The sequence below is a fragment of the Eurypyga helias genome, unplaced genomic scaffold, assembly GCF_000690775.1.
Source record: "Eurypyga helias isolate BGI_N326 unplaced genomic scaffold, ASM69077v1 scaffold2707, whole genome shotgun sequence".
Lineage (NCBI taxonomy): Eukaryota > Metazoa > Chordata > Aves > Eurypygiformes > Eurypygidae > Eurypyga > Eurypyga helias.
Genome location: NW_010259600.1, coordinates 16,676 through 38,402, shown reverse-complemented (window position 1 = coordinate 38,402; position 21,727 = coordinate 16,676). Strand labels below are relative to the sequence as shown.

General features: G+C 42.8%; 1 protein-coding gene across 1 annotated transcript; it reads left to right on the top strand.

Annotated features, from left to right (window-relative positions):
• Positions 1-525: 525 nt before the first annotated feature.
• COPS4 (COP9 signalosome subunit 4) lies at positions 526-8,398 on the top strand (the record flags this gene model as incomplete). Its single annotated transcript, XM_010154689.1, has 9 exons — positions 526-613; positions 1,399-1,550; positions 2,809-2,912; positions 3,731-3,884; positions 5,017-5,167; positions 5,578-5,748; positions 7,109-7,224; positions 7,592-7,676; positions 8,123-8,398. Coding segments are annotated over 9 exons (1,155 nt in total), but the record flags the coding sequence as incomplete, so codon positions are not given.
• Positions 8,399-21,727: the final 13,329 nt, after the last annotated feature.

The window sequence follows — 21,727 nt, the reverse complement described above, 5'->3', positions numbered from 1 at the left end:
CTGCGTTATGGCCCAGGCAAAGTTTATTTAGCTTTATGAAGCATGGCAAGGGGGAGTTACTGTTTTTGCAGGAACAAATACTTAAAAATGCGTAGTCTGTGCCTGTGCTTATGTCAAGTGGCCATAACATGCTAATTACTTCTCATTCCCACCACTGTTTATCATTCTCGCTGAACACGGCATTTGAACATTTGACTGACCCTATCTTAGTTCATGAGCGATGTGCATTATCCTAGGGATGTGATATTTCTTTTTCACCTTCAAAATTGCACATATATTCACAGATAACAAAATTATGAGCTATGTTATCTGAGAATCTAGTCCTGGGATTTAAAAAGAGACCGATACCAATTCCATGCTCCTAACATTTGAGCGCAAACACTTTGGAAAATTGCCACCTCAGTGGTATTGAAAACATAAGCAGAAGCAGGGCTCTGACACAGAAAATAAGCAAAGAAACTGAACCTGTTAGTGAAGAAATGTACCCTGTGAGTGATTTCTTTACTTTTTTTTTTTTTTTAATCTGTGGACAGATATCGTCAGATATTGGAAAAAGCCATTCAGCTGTCGGGTGTAGAACAACTTGAAGCTTTGAAAGCTTTTGTAGAAGCAAGTAAGTGCATCTGGTATAAATGGTTGCACACATGAGTGAAGGGCAGAGGTCTGTGGGATTGCATATTTGTTAGCTTTACATGAGGCTATGTAAATACATGATATTTTGGTCCTGTTGGAACTCAAACACAACTGGAAGAGGAGCCATCATCTCCACATTAGGAAGTTAAGGGAGAATGGACTTGTAAGCTTTTTCATTTGGTGTAACTTTCCGGCCTGTCAGTGTGACAGTGTTAGAAGGTGAACACAATGTAATCTGTTGAATGCCAAAATTGATATTGGATGCCAAACGGTATTTAATAACCCCCTTCTTCCCCCATCTCGAGTTAGTTTGAAAAACTGTCAAGGAAAAATGGCTAGAGTTTTTTGTGTTGTATTGGTTGTTTGACTTACTGAATACCTCCGTAAACTATAGCTGTTGTAATTTTTTTAAGTTGAGAATAAACTTAGTGAAATTTAGCCCAAAGGTTTACTTTGTCCAGTATGTTTCAGCAACAGAGAACAGTGATTCAGAATGAAACGTCTCTCAGAACTAGAAATCAGAGTGAGAAATTCATTATTAGCTGTCAGGGGTTAGAACTCTCGTGACCTCTAGTGCAAACAAACTGTTCCTGAGGGAAAAAAATCACCTTTTAAAAGCAAATTTAAAAAGCCACTTCACTTGGCTACATATTTAAAAACTTGAACTATTCAAATGTAATAGAAAAGTAAATAATCACTTACACTGAGGGCACTGACAAGCATTGCATCCACTTTGTGTTTTCCTTCCATGTGTCTCCAAACCAGTGGTGAATGAGAATGTCAGCCTAGTGATCTCGCGTCAGCTACTGACGGATTTCTGTACCCATCTTCCAAGTCTTCCTGACAGCACAGCCAAAGAAATATACCACTTCACCCTGGAAAAGATACAGCCTAGAGTTATTTCATTTGAAGAGCAGGTGAGAGATCAATGACGAGGGCCTTTGGTTTGTGGGTTTGGCTTTGGGTTTTTTTTCCCCTTTGTCTGCTGACTACTTGAAGTCTTTAAAAAAAGCTGTTCAAAATAGATACTCAGAATCCCGTTTTGCATTCCTGTACATGCAAAACCTGAGCTAAATGGAGAGAGTATTTAGGACTGTGCAGAGAATACAAACTTTGTCTCTTCATCAGGATGCTGGGCATGTAATTCCTCCCCTAACAGAAAATGGCTTCTTACAGTAAAACAGTACTTGAGCTACTAGAGGTGCTGTCAACAGACAGACTGGTACTCGTTGTATGGCGTTTCACCCAACTATTGTAGCAGGCTGGTGACGTAAAGAGAGAAGCATCTTCACAAATTGCTTTTCTTTCAGAATAAATATCTGTGTGTGTATTTTAGACGTAATAATTTAAGAAAAAATGTTTTCTTGAAATCCCAGCTCTAGTGTGGAGAAAGGACACACCCTACTGAGTGTGCTGCAGTTCCTTTTTCAGTTCAGTTCTTGGTTTTGTTGTACAAGTATTCATCATCATCTGAGAATCCTTACAGAAGATGTTTATAAAAAAAGCCTTTAGGATCTAGTATTTGACAAGAAAAGCAAAGCAGTTTCTGTCATGGTTTGTGTTTGCTTCTCTTTTGTCTTTTTAAGTAGATTTTACACTTAAGTCTTAACTGAACTTGCTTGCCTGTATGTGATGATTATGCATAAATTAAATCCAAGGCATCAGATGATTTTTTTTATTTACACTTCTGCTTATAAAACCCAGATTGTAAGTGCTGATGTTTTACCTGCTGACACCTGCTCTACAAAGTGGAAGCTTCTGCATTAGGATCTAATCATGGTTTGTCTCATTCGTATCTCACAGGCATAATATGAGGTATAACTGCAAGAAATGGCTTGTGAATCTTGGTGCTCTGGTTCTTGAAAGCCTCATTTCATCTTTTTAAGAGGCTATTACTTATCGCTCCCTCAAGATAAATTCCTTTTATCTCGTCACAAGCTTAAGGGGAAATATTTCAAATTGGCACTCATATTTAAAAAGCTTGGTATTGAAGTTTGTTCCAAGAGTCCCACACAGGACTCCTCGTGTGGGGAGAGTTGCATGCCTGCAGGTTGCTGTATATGTGAAGCTGGGGTATCAGCTGAAGGGTTTCATGAACAAGAACAAATACTGTGAAAGTTAATACCGAACCATTCAACTTTTCTAGTGTTTGCTACTGATTTTATTATTGTTTAGGTCGCTTCAATAAGACAACATCTTGCATCAATCTATGAGAAGGAAGAAGACTGGAGAAATGCAGCACAAGTATTGGTGGGGATCCCCTTGGAAACGGGGCAAAAGTAAGTACTGTGCTAGACACAGATCTGTGTTGTTAAAACTTTGTACTTCACTAGGCCAGCGAATGAAGGTTTTGGAATTGCCTATTCTCCCAGAGTTTCAGTAGTTCAGCCCGGAAGTGCTGCCAGATGACCAACGTATAGCTTGGTGACTGTACGTTACGGTAAACGGTTTAGTGTGCTCAAAATACTGCACCAGAAGTTTTGTGCGATTTGTCATGTTGATAAACAGCCCTTTTGATGGTATTTTACTAAGGTTCTTGAAAGGTGACAGTTCTTCCATGTGTTTGTCATTACAGTTCAATATTAAGACATAGTTTGAAATTGGATATTAACTAATACACTTGAGGTTTTTTGTGGGTTTGTGTTGGTTTTGGGTGGGGGAGGGGGTTGGTTTTGAAGTCTAGAACCCTTGCTGTTACTTTTCTCTGGCTGTCATTTCTCTGTATGCATGTAGAAGGAATTGCTGTAGGTTTTACCTGTTTTAGCACCTATTTGTTCCACTGCAAGTTTGCTTTTTAAGTGACTCACCACTCATGGCAAACTTTCAATCTGCTAAAACCAGAATATTAGAGTGTACCTTTGTTTCTTGGTGGACAGCATTATTTCTACTGGTGTTTGTAGGAGCTACTTCTGTACTGGCATTCGTCTCAAGGTTCCTTACCCTAAATGAGAGCACTAATTTTGGTGGTAGGGAAGATGAAAGCAGCATAAAGCAAATGTTACCAAGTGCTTAAGAGTCATAATGCATGTTTAGAATGGCTAAGAGCAAAGGTAGTTGTGGAGTGACTCTGAGCAGTTGCTTTTCTGTTTCTCTACAGACAGTACAATGTCGATTACAAGCTGGAGACCTACTTGAAAATTGCCAGGCTCTATCTGGAGGATGATGACCCAGTTCAAGCAGAAGCTTATATTAATCGAGCTTCTTTGCTTCAGAATGAATCAACTAATGAACAGCTGCAAATCCATTATAAGGTTGTCTAACTTGCTTTATTGCTTTCTCTTTCTAAAGGGAGATAATTTCATGTTGAGATGTTTTTATGCAGTGCCACTAAAACTTTTGTAATGAGAAAAGAGACAAAGGGAAAAGCTTCTAAATGGTTTTGGGACCTGGAGAGCCACATCTTAGCAATAATTAAACAACTCATTCCTTATGATTTGGAGATAAGTCTATAAATGTTCCTTAAATGCCAGCTTTACTGATTGAAAATGAAACTTAGGCGTCAAAACATCTGAAATATTCTTGAAAATATTGCCTCCACCTTTGTCTGTAAATCTAAGAGTGGAACAAATCATGTCCAATGTTAAGGGCAATGGACACCACCCCCTACCTCCAAACAGTAATTAACTAATAAGTCCCATCCATAAAAGTAGCTTTAACTAACTGTTGACCTCTCTGCTTCTTTGTGGATTTAGTATGTCCACAAATTGAACACTAGTTTCTCAAAACAGTTTACTGACTGGGATGAGCAGTGGTAACTGTAGTGTGACAGTACCAATCAAGTGTGGTGGGGTTTGAAACTCTACAACTCAAAGCAGATGTGCCATCAGCTGTAACTCAGGGTGTGGTGGTGGTTTTGGTTTGTCGGTATTCCCCTATTTTTTTTTTTCTCCCACCATGCTGTTTTCTAAAGCATGAACTCATTTGGAAGCGTAAATGTTTTTGTGTAAGCATTAGAAAAGCACAAAGGAAGGGAGGGAAGAAATATCAGACATTAGAGCGCTGAAAGGGAAACGCAGGCACGTACGAGTTGCTGCCTGAGTGCTGGCTGTCAGTGTCAGTAGCGAAGGGGAAGCTGCTGACACTGTAGTGAAGGGGAAGCACAATATCAACTGTGCAACGTTTCATTTGCTTAGTTCCTGCCATTTAGAAATGTGTGGTCTTAAACACGTGACTGGTGCTGGGACGTGCCCTTTCAATTGCTTTCAGGTATACTTCAGCAAGGGCATTACAAGTCAAGCTAACTGAAGACACGGACGTCCCTAAGATGTCGTAGTGCAGTGTTTATGGGAGCTGTCACTTGCAAATGTGGCAATTTATACAGACCTTTATTATGCAGCTACCCTGTTAGTTTTCTTAGTTTTCTGAAACGTACTTCCTTTCTAGGTTTGCTATGCTCGAGTTCTTGATTACAGAAGAAAGTTTATTGAGGCTGCCCAAAGATACAACGAGCTCTCCTATAAGAGCATTGTCCATGAAACCGAGCGACTGGAGGCGCTGAAGCATGCTTTGCATTGTACTATTTTGGCATCAGCAGGTAAAATACATATTACACTTCCATCTGAAAGACCCAACGTAGGTATTTCCTATCCCCCGAAGCAAGTCAGCCTGTGCATTGCTTGCGGGGAGGGGTCTTGTCACTGAGATTTGGTGAGGAATCTAAAATTGTGAATAGAGTGTCAAAATTACCTGTTGGCATTCTGTTAACTCAGGCTTAGATTGCTTCTGTGTCTTTGCCAGTGATAAGGTGGCATCTTGGCTAAAGATGCAGAAGATAGTGGAAAACTGTGTTTTAGAACTGGACACAATGGACCGAGTTCCTTCTTTGGTAGAGCTTTGTTTGTTAATTGTGTGTATTGGGAAAAAGAGGGTTGTAACTTCCTGTTGTTTGTCTAAACGCTCAATGCTTCGGTGATCATTTATGAGGATTCTTCTTGTCTCTCCTAGGACAACAGCGTTCTCGTATGCTTGCTACGCTCTTCAAGGATGAGAGATGCCAGCAGCTTGCAGCCTATGGAATCTTGGAGAAAATGTATCTCGACAGAATTATCCGTGGAAATCAACTACAGGAGTTTGCAGCTATGCTGATGCCTCACCAGAAAGCAACTACAGCTGATGGTATGTATTTCTTCGAAGCCTGGTAATGCTAGATGTTCATCCACAAGAGTTAGATTTGCGCAGTGCAGTCAAGAAGTGGGATGGAAAAGAATTTAGTATTGCTTATATGATTATTTTTTAAAATTATTTCCCAGCATGTTACCCTCACGAGTGTAGCTTAATAGTAAAGCTCCTTAGCCATAGTCCATCTTTCTGATTGGCTACTTGAGTTTTGAAATTTTCTTGTAGAAGATAACTTGTAAAAATCTTGTTTCTCTGTCCATGTAGGGTCCTCTGGACTGACCACCTCAGTATTTCTAACGCTGACTCACACTTTGAGTCTCTGTCATTTTGAGCTTCTCCGGTTCTAAGGCACTATTGTAAATAGGTTGTGTAGAAACACGTGACATGCATGTAGGCTGTAAATGGCCTGTGCAGATGATAGATTTATTTGCACTGCTTCCTGACTTGACAGGAAGATGACCGTGAGGGCGTGACTTGGTGCCCACACTGTCTCCAAATTGTTTTCTGAACCATCTCACTGACATCTTACTAGCTTTGTTCTTCCTGGAACCTCTGAACAGTGAGAAATAATGTAAAGTAGTGACTTCACTGGAATCCTAAACACACTGTTCTCAATTTTCTAATTTAGAAGAATATTGAAGTGGAAAATACATAATCATGAAATACCTCTTATTCAGGAAAACCTTCCTAGTGAACAATACTCGCTGATTAAGGACAAATAAACAACAGTAATCACAGAGGTGAAAACTGCTTAAAGGTACTTACTAGCAATAAGCTACAGTATTTTCCTTGGGTTGATTTGTTGTTTATAACCTGTACTGTATAAAAGTTAAAGAATGGTAGTTAGGCAATAGTTAATGATGTGCCTATCTTCAATTAGAGGTTAAGGAGCAAATGAGTTAAGCTGTTAATTCAAGAAGAGAGAAATTAGATGCGTGTTTATCACCATACAAGCACAGTAAGAGAGAGGTTAATTGTACCCAGAAGATCTGTAATGAGTAATAATAAAATAAAGCAATGCTCTTTCCATTTGGCAAGCTAGGAACAGATCACAGGAGGTCAGACTCCCTCAATTCGGATGTTGAGTCTTGCAGCAAAACCAAGGGCTCCGTTTCATTATTCCAGAAATTAAGTAAAAGGGTTTAAACTGCCCGTCTTAAAATCAACCGTGTGCCATCCATTTCTTTTTTTTCACTTCTTTCTGCCTAGGATAACACTGATGCAAGGCAGATGCGTCTGGACCTTCTGGACATGTGACCGTTGAGGGGGAAAAAAGCGTTTTCCACCTGCTCTACAATAACCCCCAAGTATTTCAAGCTTGTAGTAACGGATTTTTTGTTTCTCATCTCACCCTAAGGTTCCAGTATCCTGGACAGAGCTGTTATTGAGCACAACTTACTATCTGCAAGCAAACTTTACAACAACATTACTTTTGAAGAGCTTGGAGCATTACTAGAGATCCCTGCAGCTAAGGTATCTGTTTTCTACGTCTTTTGGAAAAACAAAGAGCATCAGAAACATGACAAAATAGCTGTGGTAAACATTAGGAAAATTGGTTCAATATTAGGAAATAAACACTTACTCCATATTATGAGGCAGGTTAAATATCTAGCGTGTCTTATGAGAAGGAAAGATACATGGTGTGGGATGAATAATAGTGGAGTTGGATGCCATTGACAGTATGTCTAATAATTTCATAATTAGTGTTTTCTGTAGCTTCCTCCCCACCCCAGTGTGTGGAGATGTTGAAAAACACGTAAGGACCGTTAAGTCCTAACAATTTTTAACTTGTTTCAGAATGCGAGAATTTTCTAACAGCCTTCTCTCTTCATTGTTTCAGGCAGAAAAAATAGCTTCTCAGATGATAACGGAGGGTCGCATGAATGGATTCATTGATCAGATTGACGGGATTGTTCATTTTGAGAGTAAGTTCGACCACAATAGTTAATTTTTCAGAAAGAGTGAGCTTTTTGAGTTGCTGCCTTACAAGTTAAGGAAATGCAGTTTCTTGGTATCTTTCCTCTGAAGTGAGCTTGCTGTGTCTTGTTCTGGCCAGGAGGTGGCAGATTTTGCCTTGATGGACACCTACTGTACCTTCTCTTACCCACAGGGAAGTGTGAATTCATCAGTCTCCTTGTAGGAACAGGTTCACCAGGAAGGTTATGTGTTCGATTCTACTTTGCAGTGCAGCAGTTAGGCTTGTAACAGCCAGCCAAAGTCATTGTAGCATTTGAATAAAGAAGTGAGCATGGTGTAGCTGCAAGGAAGGCTACCTCTGTGAGGTCGGTGAGAGTGGTGGCAGAAGACAAGGTTGCAGTTGAAAAGGCAAGGGAGTTGCTAAGTTTTACTCTATTTTGTATATTTTTTTCAGCTCGCGAAGCTTTGCCAACCTGGGACAAGCAGATTCAGTCACTGTGTTTCCAGGTTAACAACCTGCTGGAGAAGATAAGTCAGACAGCTCCAGAATGGACAGCGCAGGCAATGGAGGCCCAGATGGCTCAGTGACTGTGCAGCCATTGTCTGAATGGAAGCAATCAACCGCCTGCTCTGCTGGAAGAAGGGAACTGAGTAAGACCATGAACCAAATTGAGTAGCCCATCTTCATTTTCCCACCTTCTGCTTTCACTCTGTAGGACACAATTAGGCGGGACAGTCCCTCAGTTCTCTGCACATAGAATGATGCTGTTGCTGCCTCTGCGTTGAAATCTGCTGTCCTGAAAGCTGTGGTTTCCATGTGGAAGAAGCTGTAATGTCTGCAGCAAGCTTTGGTTTTGGTTTATTTAATTATTTTTTTCCCACCCACGGTATTGCTAGAACTTTGTAGCCTGTTATTTCTTTTGATGCTTGTCCTGCTGTGAAAATAGAAGTGCCATGTTTCTTTTAGTTGTAATTATTCTAATAAAGGCTGGAATGAGCCACTTGGTGTAAGTATTGCAGGGACCTGGAGGTTTTTTGTGGTTGTTTTTTTGGTGGTGGTGTTGTTTTGGTGGTTTTGTTGTTGTTTTGTTGTTGTGTGTTTTTTTTCTTAAGCAGTAACTTGAAGTGAGTTGAATTTTTGGAATTGTCAGTTTCAGCTCCTAAAAATATTAAATACAAACCAGCTTTTTCCCTTCTCTGTTTATAAAACAAGTGTAAAATCCTAACAGAAGGAACTAATGAGCCTTCTGCATTAATTCAGTAGGGCACAGTGAGACGGGATAAAGACCAGTGTTCCCAAGGGAGCTTGTTGCTGTGATACGGTTTCCACTGAAACTGGAGTGGCTGGAGAATACTGTGCAGGTAACCTTAATGATGAGATAGGACCACTGGGTAAAGGTCTCACATGATACACAGGAGTAACTTCGGGTGTTTATCAGTCTGGAGCTGTGCGCTCTTTACCCGTCCTTAGGGTCGGCCAGGTGAGTATTAACTGTGATTTGCTGGAGAGGTTTTCACAGAGTTCTTGTAATGGAGAGCCGGGCAGTTTCACTAATAGCTGTTCTGTCCAGAGGTTATGTATTAGTGTGGGGCGATCCCATTCAGGTTGTAATTCCAGCTTTGATGTGAATTACTTTAGCTCCTTTCTCATTTCAGTCCAATAACACTACTATTAGTGAGTTTTCAGTCTACCCCCCCATGGCAGTAGGGTTGGAACTAGATGATATTTAAGGTCCCTTCCAGCCCAAACCATTTTATGATTCTATGTTCATACCAGTCTTTTTGTCTCAAAATTTGGAGGATGTCGATGTTCTCTTGAATCAAAGGTTTTTTGCTTAATCTACAACTCTTAATGCCTTGATGTTTGTTTTGCTTTTATTTTGTTTCTTAATGTGTTTATGCATATACATTTGTAGTGCTGTTAGATTTTTAGAAAAGCCAGGAGTTTTATTAGGGAGGGAGATTTCTGAATCTGGAGCATTTTATGGTGAGGCTTCAATGGAGAGTAAGTTGCTGCATTGCTTTAGGCTTGCTCTTCGGTACCTGCCTCTTTATCAGTGTGTGCATTATGGCTGTGGGAGAACCCATAATATGTCACTGATGTATTTGTACATGATAAGAAGAGGTCTGAAAGTTAGGTTTGTACATAAAGAGGGAAGGTCTAGGGTATTCAACCTATTCCACTCTTGCTTTTACTTAAGGAACAGTTCATTTTATCAACTTTGCTGAGTTGATTTAAGTGCACTTCAGTTACATTGCCTGAAATGATGCAGTAAGCTAGCTGACCATGTGTCTCTCGAGCTCAGTGGCATCTGCTGAACTTCCATGTTAAAGAGCAAGGAAAGCTGTGTTTTTTAAAATATATTCAGCACTTTCTGTTTTTTGCTTTCATTAATGCAAAAAACCTGCCATCACTCCAAACATAGCCCCTTCCTTCTTCTTCCTCCAGCTTTATAAGCTGAGCATGACATCAGGAAGAAGTTCTTCCAGGAGAGGGTGGGGAGCCACTGGCACAGATTGCCCAGGGAAGCTGTGGATGCCCCATCCCTGGAAGTGTCCAAGGCCAGGCTGGATGAGGCTTGGAGCAACCTGGTCTAGTGGAAGGTGTCCCTGCCCATGGCAGGGGGGTTGGAACTGGATGGTCTGTAAGGTCCCTTCCAACCCAAACCATTCTATGATTTTGTGATCTCCTTTTTGAAAGCAAAGTACATCCCAACATATTAATCCCATCATTCCCCAGGGGAGATGCCAGGCCTCTTGCAAAGCCTACACTTGCAAAAGTATATGCCTTGAGTAACCATGGAGACTCAAAATAAGACTTGGAAAAACTGTGAATTAAAAATAGAAGAAGGAAGGCTTGTCTGTCCTCACCTGTGCTGTGTTATTCTGTCCACATCTGTTCTGCAGCACTGATACGGTGTGATACAGTTTTAAGCTTTAAATGGAAGCAAGTGTAGAAAAAGGAGGCAACAACATTCAGGAGTATATTTTAACAGGAGACTGGATGCTGAAACACAACTCTTCCATACAAAGAAGCTCTTTTTCAGGTCATTTCTGTGCTAAAAAATTTGACATCTTTAAAACCAAACATAGCCAAACTTGATCCTAGTTCATAGGTTTGGTTTTGTCCAGAGAAAAGAAGGGGGATGATTAGCAGAGAGGGGAAGATTAAGGCTTCCCTGGAGACTGTCTGTGGGTAGAGGCTGGGCAGAGAATTCAGGATGCACACCTGGCCGGTGGGGCTAATGCACGGCCCGAGAAGGTGCGTCTGTACTGCAGGGGTAACTGAAGACCCGAGGTGGGATCAGAAGGGCTTTCGCTGGTCTGCGCAAGAGGTGCTGCGACTTCTGTAGCAGAAAAGCCCTTGTTATCTACTCCAGGTTTAATTTGGTATTTGCAGGGATTGTTTTTAGCTGAAATTTGCCTTTGGATCGTGAGTGATGTTTCTCCTCTTAGTGGCATGTGTGAAGAGCCAAATGGAAGGGAATTGATCACTGGACTGGGAGCTCACATTAGTTTAGGGCGCTTCAGTATGCTTGCTATCCTGTCAGTAGTCCCAGGCAAAAATATATCAACAGTGCAATGGGATTCACTCAATAAGGAATTAGAGGATGGGAATGTGTTAGTGTAAGTCAGTATGGCTTAAAGGAAAACAGAGGCTAGCAAACAAGCCCTGTGAGGTTTTTTGCGTAGAAGCTCTAGGGTTGGAAAAGGTAATGGTGCAGTTGCAGTAGATTTGGGGACAAGAGTGCTCAACTTCGTACGAGTTTTTGATTTGCTGGAGTTAGCTGATAGGGTAAGGGTTAGCAAACTGATCTCATTCTAGCTGTTTATGAAGGAATCCTTATCTACTCAGGGCTTTTGTTAGAAACAGCCACAGCTCAGCCTTTCTGTTTACGGTCTGCAAGTAAATAGGTAATCGAATAGTATTTGTGGGTGCTGCGTTACAGTAAGGACAGACTGGCAAGGCAAGGTAGTCTGAATGGGGGGAGTGATTAATGCAACCTTGAAACAGCTGTATGCAAATCAGGCGCAGGTAGGGAGTGATTAATGCAACCTTGAAACGGCTGTATGCAAATCAGGCACAGGTATGTTAGTGTTTCATTGCTTTGTAGCTTGCATATTGGCACTGGCAAAACCATTAAGAGAAATAAGCCTGAAATTTTGATTCATGTGTTTTAAAAGAGATGTTACAACATTGGCGCAATACAGTGATTTTTAAGAAACGCAGATGCCTTTAAGGGAGGGCCTGAGAGATTTATGCTCCAAATTTTGATTCATGTGTTTTAAAAGGGATGTTACAGCATTGGCGCAATACAGTGATTTTAAAAAAGGCAGATGCCTTTAACGGAGGGCCTGAGAGATTTATGCTCTTGAGTTCCTTCAGAAGTCCCTGGAATGGCTGAGTTAACTGTGTTCTTCCATGGAAAGCATGGTTGCTCAAGTAGGGTGAGAGATGCACTAACAAGTGGGTAGAAGTTGAATACATGCAACTGTAATGAGAAAACAAAGCAGCAGTGCTTAAGCTCTGGAATTAACCATCAAGGGGGAAGGGCAGGTTTGCACTGTTTTACTTTCTTGACATCCAGACTGGCTGCCTTGCTGGCAGGTGGCTGAGTCAGCCAATACTGGCTGAGTTTATTCCAAAAGTAATGGTGCAATTTAAGGGTCTACAGGAGGTCAGACACGGTGACCTAATGGTCTGTGCAGGCCTTATGCTTTTTGAAGCTGCAGAGAGATTTGAAGGTGAAAAGCTTTGGACCGTAGCGATTTCTGCACTGCGGTCATGCTGCAGGTGTTATTTATTTTTATTCTATGATGCTTGTGTTTGAGGCAGGGTGGCATCAGCAATCTATAGCCAGACAACAAAGCAAGCAAGCTCGTCGGGCAATATCTACAGTGACGTCTGGGTGGAAGGTTACATTCCATTTTCCAGTAAGGTAAAATCATACTTCATCTGAAAGTTTGAATCCAGCTAATGAAAGACATGCTTAAACTCCTTGCTCAAAAAGTGAGCTGCTGGACTACATCTCGCCACACGTGCAACTGCCAGTTTTTCAATCGTGGTTTGCTGTAGTCGAGTCAGGCAAATGTCTTCCACCACCCAGTAGCCCTCTGCCACATGCTTGCTTAGGAGTGATCTTACAGGTTCTAGTTTCCCACTAGTCGAGGAAGTCTGCGGGCCTGAGACAAGAGAGGTACCTGGTGTCTCAGTGGGCGCTCAGCAGAAGGAGGTGGTGTGTATTTTTCTGTGGGAAGGTGTGAGCCATCCTGAACACATGGGGCGTTGCAAGCAATGTGGAGGTCGGGCTTTCTGGAAAGAAGCTGTGCTTGCCTTGTGAAGAACAGACATAGTGTCAAGCACTGGTGTCCCAAGGAGTTAAGCAGCCTTGGCGAACGCGGGTCCCAGGTGATGCCCTGGAAGGGTTATGCTATGTTAAGCTGTTACCAAGTACGAATGAACAAACAGAGGCAATGTGGCAGTGGCATTGGGTTCCAGTCTAAGGAGAAGAAATGAAAGGGGAGCCAGGGTAAAGCTTGTGGTGTGCTTCTGCTGGGAGCTTGGCAAATACTTGCATCTTCCAGCAGTGGTGGGATGTGTTCCTCTCTTTGGAGGTGGGAGTCACAGAGTCACAGAGTGGTCGGGGTTGGAAGGGACGTCTAGAGATCATCTAGTCCAACCCCCCTGCCAGAGCAGGATCCCCTAGAGTAGATCCCACAGGAACAAGTCCAGGCAGCTTTGGAAAGTCTCCAGGGGAGGAGACTCCACCACCTCTCTGGGCAGCCTGTTCCAGTGCTCTGTCAAGTGCTCTGGATCATCCCTGTTGTTTTCACTTTCCTCCACTGATGGGTGGAGAGTGGTGTTAGACAGCTAAATCTGTGGGACTTTGGCCTCAGCAAATAAATAATTTCTTTTTGGGGGTATGGTCTCTGGTTTCAAAACCGTTTTGGGATGGCCAGGCCTTTGGCTGAAGCTGTAGGGCTGTCATCACATGACTGGGCTCCTCTGGGCACTCTTTCAGACACAAGCCGTGGCTAGCTGTGGGATACAGGCACCTTTCATACATGCTGAATGATGGCACTGGGGGTGTTAGTGGTGACTGGCTGCTGGTCTTGGACACCTGAAGAGGCAGGACAACTACTAAGCAGCAATGCTGGAAGAACTGTGTTGGATGGGGAGATACATATAGGTACATAAGACTTTGAATCTCCTAACCACCTGGCTTCTTAGTCTTTTTATTTCCTGAGTTACCTCTTGCAGGAGATTTATAAAACACGGATGAGAAGCTAACGGTAATTCTGCCTTGCCTGCTAGTGAGGGGTTGTGAGTGACACATCTTGTCAGTGCTGATCAGCGAAGAGAGCTGGATACTTGGGGAAAATGAAAAGGCAGATGGGTGATTTTCAATCCAGTCTTCCCTACCTCACGTGTGTGGGGTTGTTCAGAAATGCCTTCTGCTGTCAGCTAGAACCTGTGGCTTGGAGCTCACTCTTAACATAATCTACAGATAGTGATGCTGGTCGTGAAATTGTGCAGCTGCTTTTTGAAATCCCATCAGCGTACTGCTTCCTGGCATGAACATGGATAGCATTTGGGAGCCAGATTGGTAGAAGACTGCTAATGGAGAGAGATTGGATTATCACTTGTAATACACCACACTGGACTCTTGCATAATTTTTAATTAGAAAAGGTAACTGACAATTCAATTGCATGTCCTGATGTGCAGATAGCCAATTGTTGCTCCTCTCTCTGCCCGAGGACAGACCTGGTTTTACCCTGATCTTGCTTTTGACGCCTTGTGACCGTTAATCCCTCATTGCCAAGCTACCATGTGCACCAGCTTGTGTTGAGGAATCCTACTGCAGCTCATGGGGCAGTCAGCTTGGAGCTGCTGCTGGTAAGAAGCTGTCTGGCAGAAAACCGCCTGGCTTGTGCTGAAGGGTTATTACCAGCACACCTGTCCATCCTGTGCTCACACCAGGCACTGGGGATGCTTAGGTGTGTTTATGCTTGCGGGAGCTGGGGGGAAGTAATGTCGTGGGCAGAAATGCAGGTGATTCAAGAGAAAGTCAGGTTTGCTGTGCATGTATACTGTATTTAACGGTTTTAAGTAAGGCTGTTGAGGACAGATTCTGTACTCTAGCTCATACTGAGTAGATGGCTTGAATCCCACAGATTCCTGTTTCTGAGCCTTTCTTTCACTAAGATACTGTACTTGCTATGTTGATTTCTGGTGACTTATTTTTACTCAAACGTCTCACTAGGAGACAGCTGCTACCTGCTCCTAGGGGTCTAAACCAATTATGATAGTTAAAGGAGAAGATGGTTAAAGATGTGCCATGTGCTCCTCCAAGCTCGTTATTCTGCTTCCCACACTTGTAGGGTTGGCAAGCATTTTCTTCCTTCATTGACACACTGCAGTTGCTTCTGGCTGCTGTCAGCATCCATTGTGCTATTAGCTTGTGTTCCAACAGGAGAGAACCTCTGCAAATGGTTAGTCCTTCTTTCTCACCAGTACAGAGCAATCAATTCCTGGGCCTAGCCGAACAAATCACTGCATTCTCACAAAATGAGTTGTATTCTGTTTTGGTGGGAAGCCCCTTATACTTAGCTGGATTGATTTTCCTGAGAGCATCACAAAGTCGATTTAGGATTAGGTGCAGCACGTCTGTTGCCTCACATTCTAAGGTCTTCAGGAATGAAACATTGATTCTGTCTCAGAGCAAATATAACTAGGTTTTGGTGGGTGTACGGGCCTTCTCTTAGCATCTGCACACCTTATGCATGTAACCAGTCCTACTGTTCTTCTACACTAAGCATAGACACTTAATGCAATTTGAAGCCAGCATTGTTCAGTAAATTTAATACAAGTCGTAGTTGCTTTCTGAGCAGCTGTTGCAGACTTTGCCCTCAAAGAAACATGTCTGGGGGAGCTGGAGAGTGAGCCCCATCTAACTGAAAGTTAGTCTTTTAAGCTAATCCTTTGAAATACATTCCAAAGTGGAGAACTGATTAAAAAAACCCCAAAACCCAGAACAATGTAAATGAGGTCATCGGGGATAAAGAAATATAAATAAAGAAAATGAGACTGTACAGGGCAAGAGTTTTCCTGTAATTGACTATTTGTTCTCGTCGTGGTGACCAGAGGTTTTTACAAAGGGTAGCCCTGCTTTACAGGCAGTTGGATGTTCTGTGCCGGCCTCAAGGCAGACAGAAAAATGGTTCAGGTCTGTTGGTGCCACAGATGACAATTGCTGTACTCGGGCTGTCTCAGGTGGGTGAATAGCCTTTTGTGAAAACAACAGGTTCTCTGTTTTGGGTGTTTACCAACTGTTTTGTGCGGTAGATGCAGTTATAAACCTGTCCTGTGTCCTTCCTGTTAAACAGAGCCTGGTGAGCTGCACGTGGCTGGGACATGGGCCCTGGGCAGGCTGGAGTTACAGCTCCAGCAGCTCAGCATGCCTTGTTTTCCCTGGTAACAGTCGTGGAGTTGTATAGTTGTCCCTAAGTGCTACAGATGTGCAAGGGTTATTTAGCCTTTGTTTCCAAGGGGTAGCCCACGAGGAGAGAGCCCAGCTTGGGTTAGCAGAACTGTACTTTTGAAAGCTGGTGTTGCATAAAAAGGGGGTGTATTTTGGTGTTACTTCCACAGTAGTATGTCAGCATGGGCCTGATTCTGAGCGAGTGAGTAATCTCTGGATAAAGTGGATCCCAAGATTAAAGCACGGGCAGCAGAAGCTGGTTAGGAAAACACATGAAAATATCATGCCAGGTTACCTAGTAGTACAAACAGCTGCTGTGAAATGGCATCGGTTTTAGTACCTAAAATGTTCTCTGATCTACATCCCATTAAAAAGTTACTCTTTAAACTGATTAGTTCTTTTGGGGCATGTCTTAAGGACACAGCAGTCATGTGCAGTGTTGTTTTAGCTTGTGATAAAGGCTTTTCTTTACTGCTGTACACGGGATATGTTTTATTCATGTTTTCCATGCAGTTGGTGTTTTTGTTTCCTGGAAATGGCCTAATGTCTAAACTAATATCTCCACACCTGTGAGGGTGAAATATCTGGGTAGTTTTCGTTAATGAGCATCTGAGTCCCACAGTGGAAGTTTCCACTGCAAGGGGAAAGGCTGTGTCTGCAGGATGTTGTAAGCTGCTCTTGCACCTTATTCTGTCCATCAGACAGTGACTCCCATGGGACCTGCAAGTGGAAGAACGAGAGGAAGCTTTGCCAGCCCTTGCTGCAAGGACCTCAACATAAGGATATAGAATAGTGGGAGCAAGTCCAGAGGAGACCACGGAGATGCTCCGAGGGCTGGAGCCCCTCTGCCATGGGGACAGGCTGGGAGAGTTGGGGTGTTCAGGCTGGAGAAGAGAACGCTCCGGGGAGACCTTATAGCACCTTCCAGTGCCTGAAGGGGCTACAAGGAAGCTGGGGGGGACTTTTTACAAGGGCCTGTAGTGACAGGACAAGGGGTAATGGGTTTAAATGGAAAGTGAGGAGGTTTAGATTGGATATCAGGAAGAAGTTCTGCGCAGAGAGGGTGGGGAGGCACTGGGACAGGTTGCCCAGAGAAGCTGTGGATGGCCCATCCCTGGAAGTGTCCAAGGCCAGGGTGGATGAGGCTTGGAGCAGCCTGGTCTAGTGGAAGGTGTCCCTGCCCATGGCAGGGGGTTGGAACTAGATGGTCTTTAAGGTCCCTTCCAACCCAAACCATTCTATGATAAGGCACTTCCTTTGTGTTTTGCCTTATGACAGTCAGGTGGCAGAATGTGGATTCATGCTTGATTGCATGAATCATGCACAAGATTTCACGCTTCTGTTGACCTGCTCTGTGCCTGCTGCAAAGGGCTTGCAGACAGAGACACATCCAAGCTACTTAGCAAGGACAAGAGGGACAAAACAGACTGCTAAATGCTGAGCTTTTGTACCTAACCTCTTGTAGGCTCTCAGGTCAGCTCACTTAAGGCTCGCCTTTCTATGTCGTGACTGTACTATCTCATAATTAGTTTGTGCATGGCTAATAGGGGTTTTAGTTCTTTGGAACATATAAAAGTAAAAGGCTGAATCAGGTCAGCAGAAGTACTTCTAAAAGCAGCATGAACAGCACCTAGCATAAGGGAATATGCTGCAGAGTATATGAAAATTTGTCTAGAGAACATCCTGTGGTAATGAGCTTTAAAAATTGCCTTCAGACTCTCACCTGACTGCATTGCTTCCTGCTACCAGTAGTTTGTGTACTTCGACGGAGCTGAACTCCCTTCTCATTAGTGGCAGTAGGGTTCTCTCCAGGTAATCTCTCCTCTTGAACTCTTTGTTGTGTTCCTACAATGACGAACAAATTATCTGCTGCCATAAAACCTGACTGCTAGACATAAAACACTTGGTTAATTCTCAGACACTCGCCGCTTTGTCACATGGATTGTTCTTGATGTCCTCTGCAGCTGGTCTCCTTTGCTGCTTCTAATGTCTGCTGAAGCCTTTTAATCTCTCAGGGACACAGAGTGGTTGACCATGGTGCCATGGTTTATTTTCAGTATTAACACAGAGGAAGCATCATCTCACTGCACACAGGAGCCTTCACGCTAGTGCCTTATGGAGTCTCAGGAAAAGCCTAAAGGTTTCTGATCTGAGATGACAAAAATCCTTTCTTAAACAGAGTAACTGAAGAAATTTTCTTAAACACTTGTTTTTTCTCTGTCAGAGGTCTTGCTGGTGGTTTGTGCAAATGCCTGCATGTAGCATGTTAGTCAAGGATTTGTTTTTGTTAAATGAAAAATGCCCTACAGGGTTTCTCTAGCACTGGAGGACAAAGTGTGGAATTATGCTGATCACTGGTGGCACCTTCTGCATTTAAAATTCCTCAGAGGAAGTCTTGAGAGAAGGCTCAGCCAGAGTGTTTTTATTCCAATACCTGGAGGCAGAAATTAGTCTTTGTTCTTCCATTGGTGGTTCTTTAGGAAAGAATAAGAAGCAGTGTATTTCTAAGATCTGTTTAGACAAGAAAAAATACAAAACGGAGCCAAGAGTTATGCAAAAGTTTAGGAGCCCTTGGGGGTTTGAATTCTTCAGGCTTGCTAGGTTCAGAGACGAATCTTAGAAGGAGTAGCCTGGAGCTGTGGTGGAGGCCACACAAAGCCCTTGCGTGTCCAGGCAAATGACTCCCGTAATATTTCTTGGAGGGAAAAATGCAACCCCATCCAAACCCTCTTATTGCCAGTGGTTTAGGTAAGGGAGGACATGGAGCCTGTACCTCGAATTTACAAAAAAGCCAATACTAGCTTACTTGAATTAGGGTTTCTGAGTACCAGAGAGGACAGACAACTGTGAGTTGTCCTAAACTATTTTAGTGTGGCCTGCAAGGTGGTCAGGAAGTAAGGACGTTTGTCATGCAGCATTACTTGTTGCACTGTGTGGCTAGTTTAATCATTCTCCTGTATTTGAGAGACACCAAAGGAGAGTCGTTCACCTTTTGAGATGTGTGGCACATCTCATGCCCAGGAGAGCCCTGTTTTTCCTACTCTCCTATGGAGGGAGCCAACATGCCTCGGATCTTACGTGCTTCAACACCTTTAGACAGCATTCATTGGGCAGGACCAGTGGTTTTCAGAGCACTCTCCCTGTTACCATGACTGTTTAGCTGCATGACTCCAAGGGTGAACTGTTCCTCTGAAAATTGTATTCAGATCAACCCAGTTGGTTAACCTGTTCTCTAGGGGTTGGAATAAGCCTCAGATGTGTTCACATGAACGGAAAACTTGTGTTGATGGTTAACAGAGTAGTGTAGCTAACATGTGACAGTACATTAGTGTTGTCACTTCAAACTAAAAGGGAGAAAAGTTTGTTTATACATGTCAAGATGGAGATAATGGAACAAAATTATTTGTCTTGACTGAGTATGTCTCCTTGTAAGACTTTCTGGGGTTATCCTAGCCATTCCTTTAACTTGTGAGTAATGATTTTCTTGAAAATGCTTCCCTTGTTATCAGTGCTTGCACTCCAGTAGATGGAAAACTGCAATTTTATCTTTTACAGAAGGTTGACTTACTGGAATAAATGCACTTCAATTAGTCATTGTGATTATTTCTCCTCTTACTTAAGATTGCTGGATCTTTGGAGCCATCTTCCTTCCTACACTGCCGTGTGATTAGTAAAAAGCAGTTGAATGTTACTGATAATGTTTGGTGCTATCAGTCTTCCAAGAAAGAGTACAGCAAGGGAAGCTAGCTTCTGCATGCCTGTTGAGTATATGCCCTCTTCACCGCGTAGGTGTGGAAGCAGCCACGTTGCAAGATGCTGAATCTCAAACTGGGACTGTTACAGGTTTAGTCCCTATTTCTCAGTTTCCTGTGGCTGCATGAGCATCAGGTAGATTGTTAATCCTAAGGGAGCAGTGGAAGAAATGCCAATGCCTTCTCTTTGGTGCATACAAACTCGTAAATCATGTGTACGATAACCTCATATCCATCTACAGTGAAGTTCCTTTGGCTCTTGTCTGCAATGAACACTTCTTGAAAATGCACAGACACTGATGCTCAGTGATTCGCAGGACGGTGCTTTAGTGCAAGTAAGTTTTGCTATTGGTTCTTCCACACGACATAAATATCCTTCTTCCCCTCACATGTTGGGTGGTAGAACTTGACAAGAGCACTGACAGGGTGAGAGCTCACAACTCCCCCTTCGTAAGGAGATCTTTGAGGTACCAATTTAGAAAAACCTACAAAATGTAGCCTGAAGCAACGGCTCATTTTCAGCTGAAATCTTCCTAGCAGCTCCTTGTCAAAGGGAAGATGGAAGCTACATAACAGGTTCTAATCCCTGCCTGGGTTTTTGGGGCAATGTTAATACGAATGTGGTCACACAGTAACAATAGGAAAATATCTTCTCTAGTTACTGTAATACAGACTTTCCTTCAGCTGTGGGGTAGCAGTTAATAAACAGTGCTGAGGGCAGCTGTAATGAAGGTGGTGACTGGATATCTTGTGATTAAGGTTCTGATTTCTTTGCAGAAACCATTGCAGTGCTTGTAGCTGGAGAAACTGATGTCTTATTCCCTCAAAATGTGCCACAACAAGCATCACCTATGACGGGGGAAAGTAGAACAGAGTTGTTCTGGATATGGTGGAATGGGAGTCACGAAAAAGAGAGGACATGCAGAGTCCGTTCCCTCTTCTCTCGCACTTCCCATCCAGTGGCTCAATAATTATGTAGCTCTAGGATAATGGATGGAATTGGCACTGCTAGAGTTGAGGTGGTACAAAATGATTCAGCATGCCTTCGACATGCTGTCTAAACGGGGTGGGTGGAGCAGGGAAATAAACTCACAGGGGAGTAGGAAGTGAGGCAGATAGATTAGTGATGTGCCTGAGATTCTGTGAGTTTGAGGGGAGAGTTTGTGTTGGCAGGGTGCGTGATTGTACGTACACGCTTGAGACACAGATCAGCAACTTTATTGATAGGTCTGGTAATCGCACCAGGTACAAACGCCTGTGCTTACAGGGGTCAAGGGGGTTGGGCTTCTCATTTAGATATCAACTATGAAACTTGCTCTGTTAATACTATACTGACCCTCAGCACAGAAGTCTTGCAGCCACAGGTTGGAATGGAGGAGTTCAAACAAGGTCAAGGCTGTTTCGTAACGAGTCAGTACTGATGAAGTGTTCTGCTGGTTTCTACTCCTGTTCTGTTTACCCAAACACCATTCACTGTCATGTTTTTTCAACTTACCTGCATGAAAGCTGAGTAGGGACGGACTCTGCCCCTGAAAACTGCTACAGATCTGTTAGACTGTGCACGACAGATCTAAATATACATTTATGTAACATATATAACACAGCTGCTAGGCAATTTATTTTCACCAGCGGAAAGACTGTATTTCAAGACAGTGGTGAAATGTAAAGGGAATTATGGGGTTTGTTCTCTTACTTGTGAAAGTAAATTGTATATTCTATAGTCTGAAACCAGACTAGTTTTTAGTTATGTGCTGTTTTGCTTTGATTTACCAGACAGGTAATCTAGAGGCCAAAACACTACTAGATTTACCATAGTCAGTTTG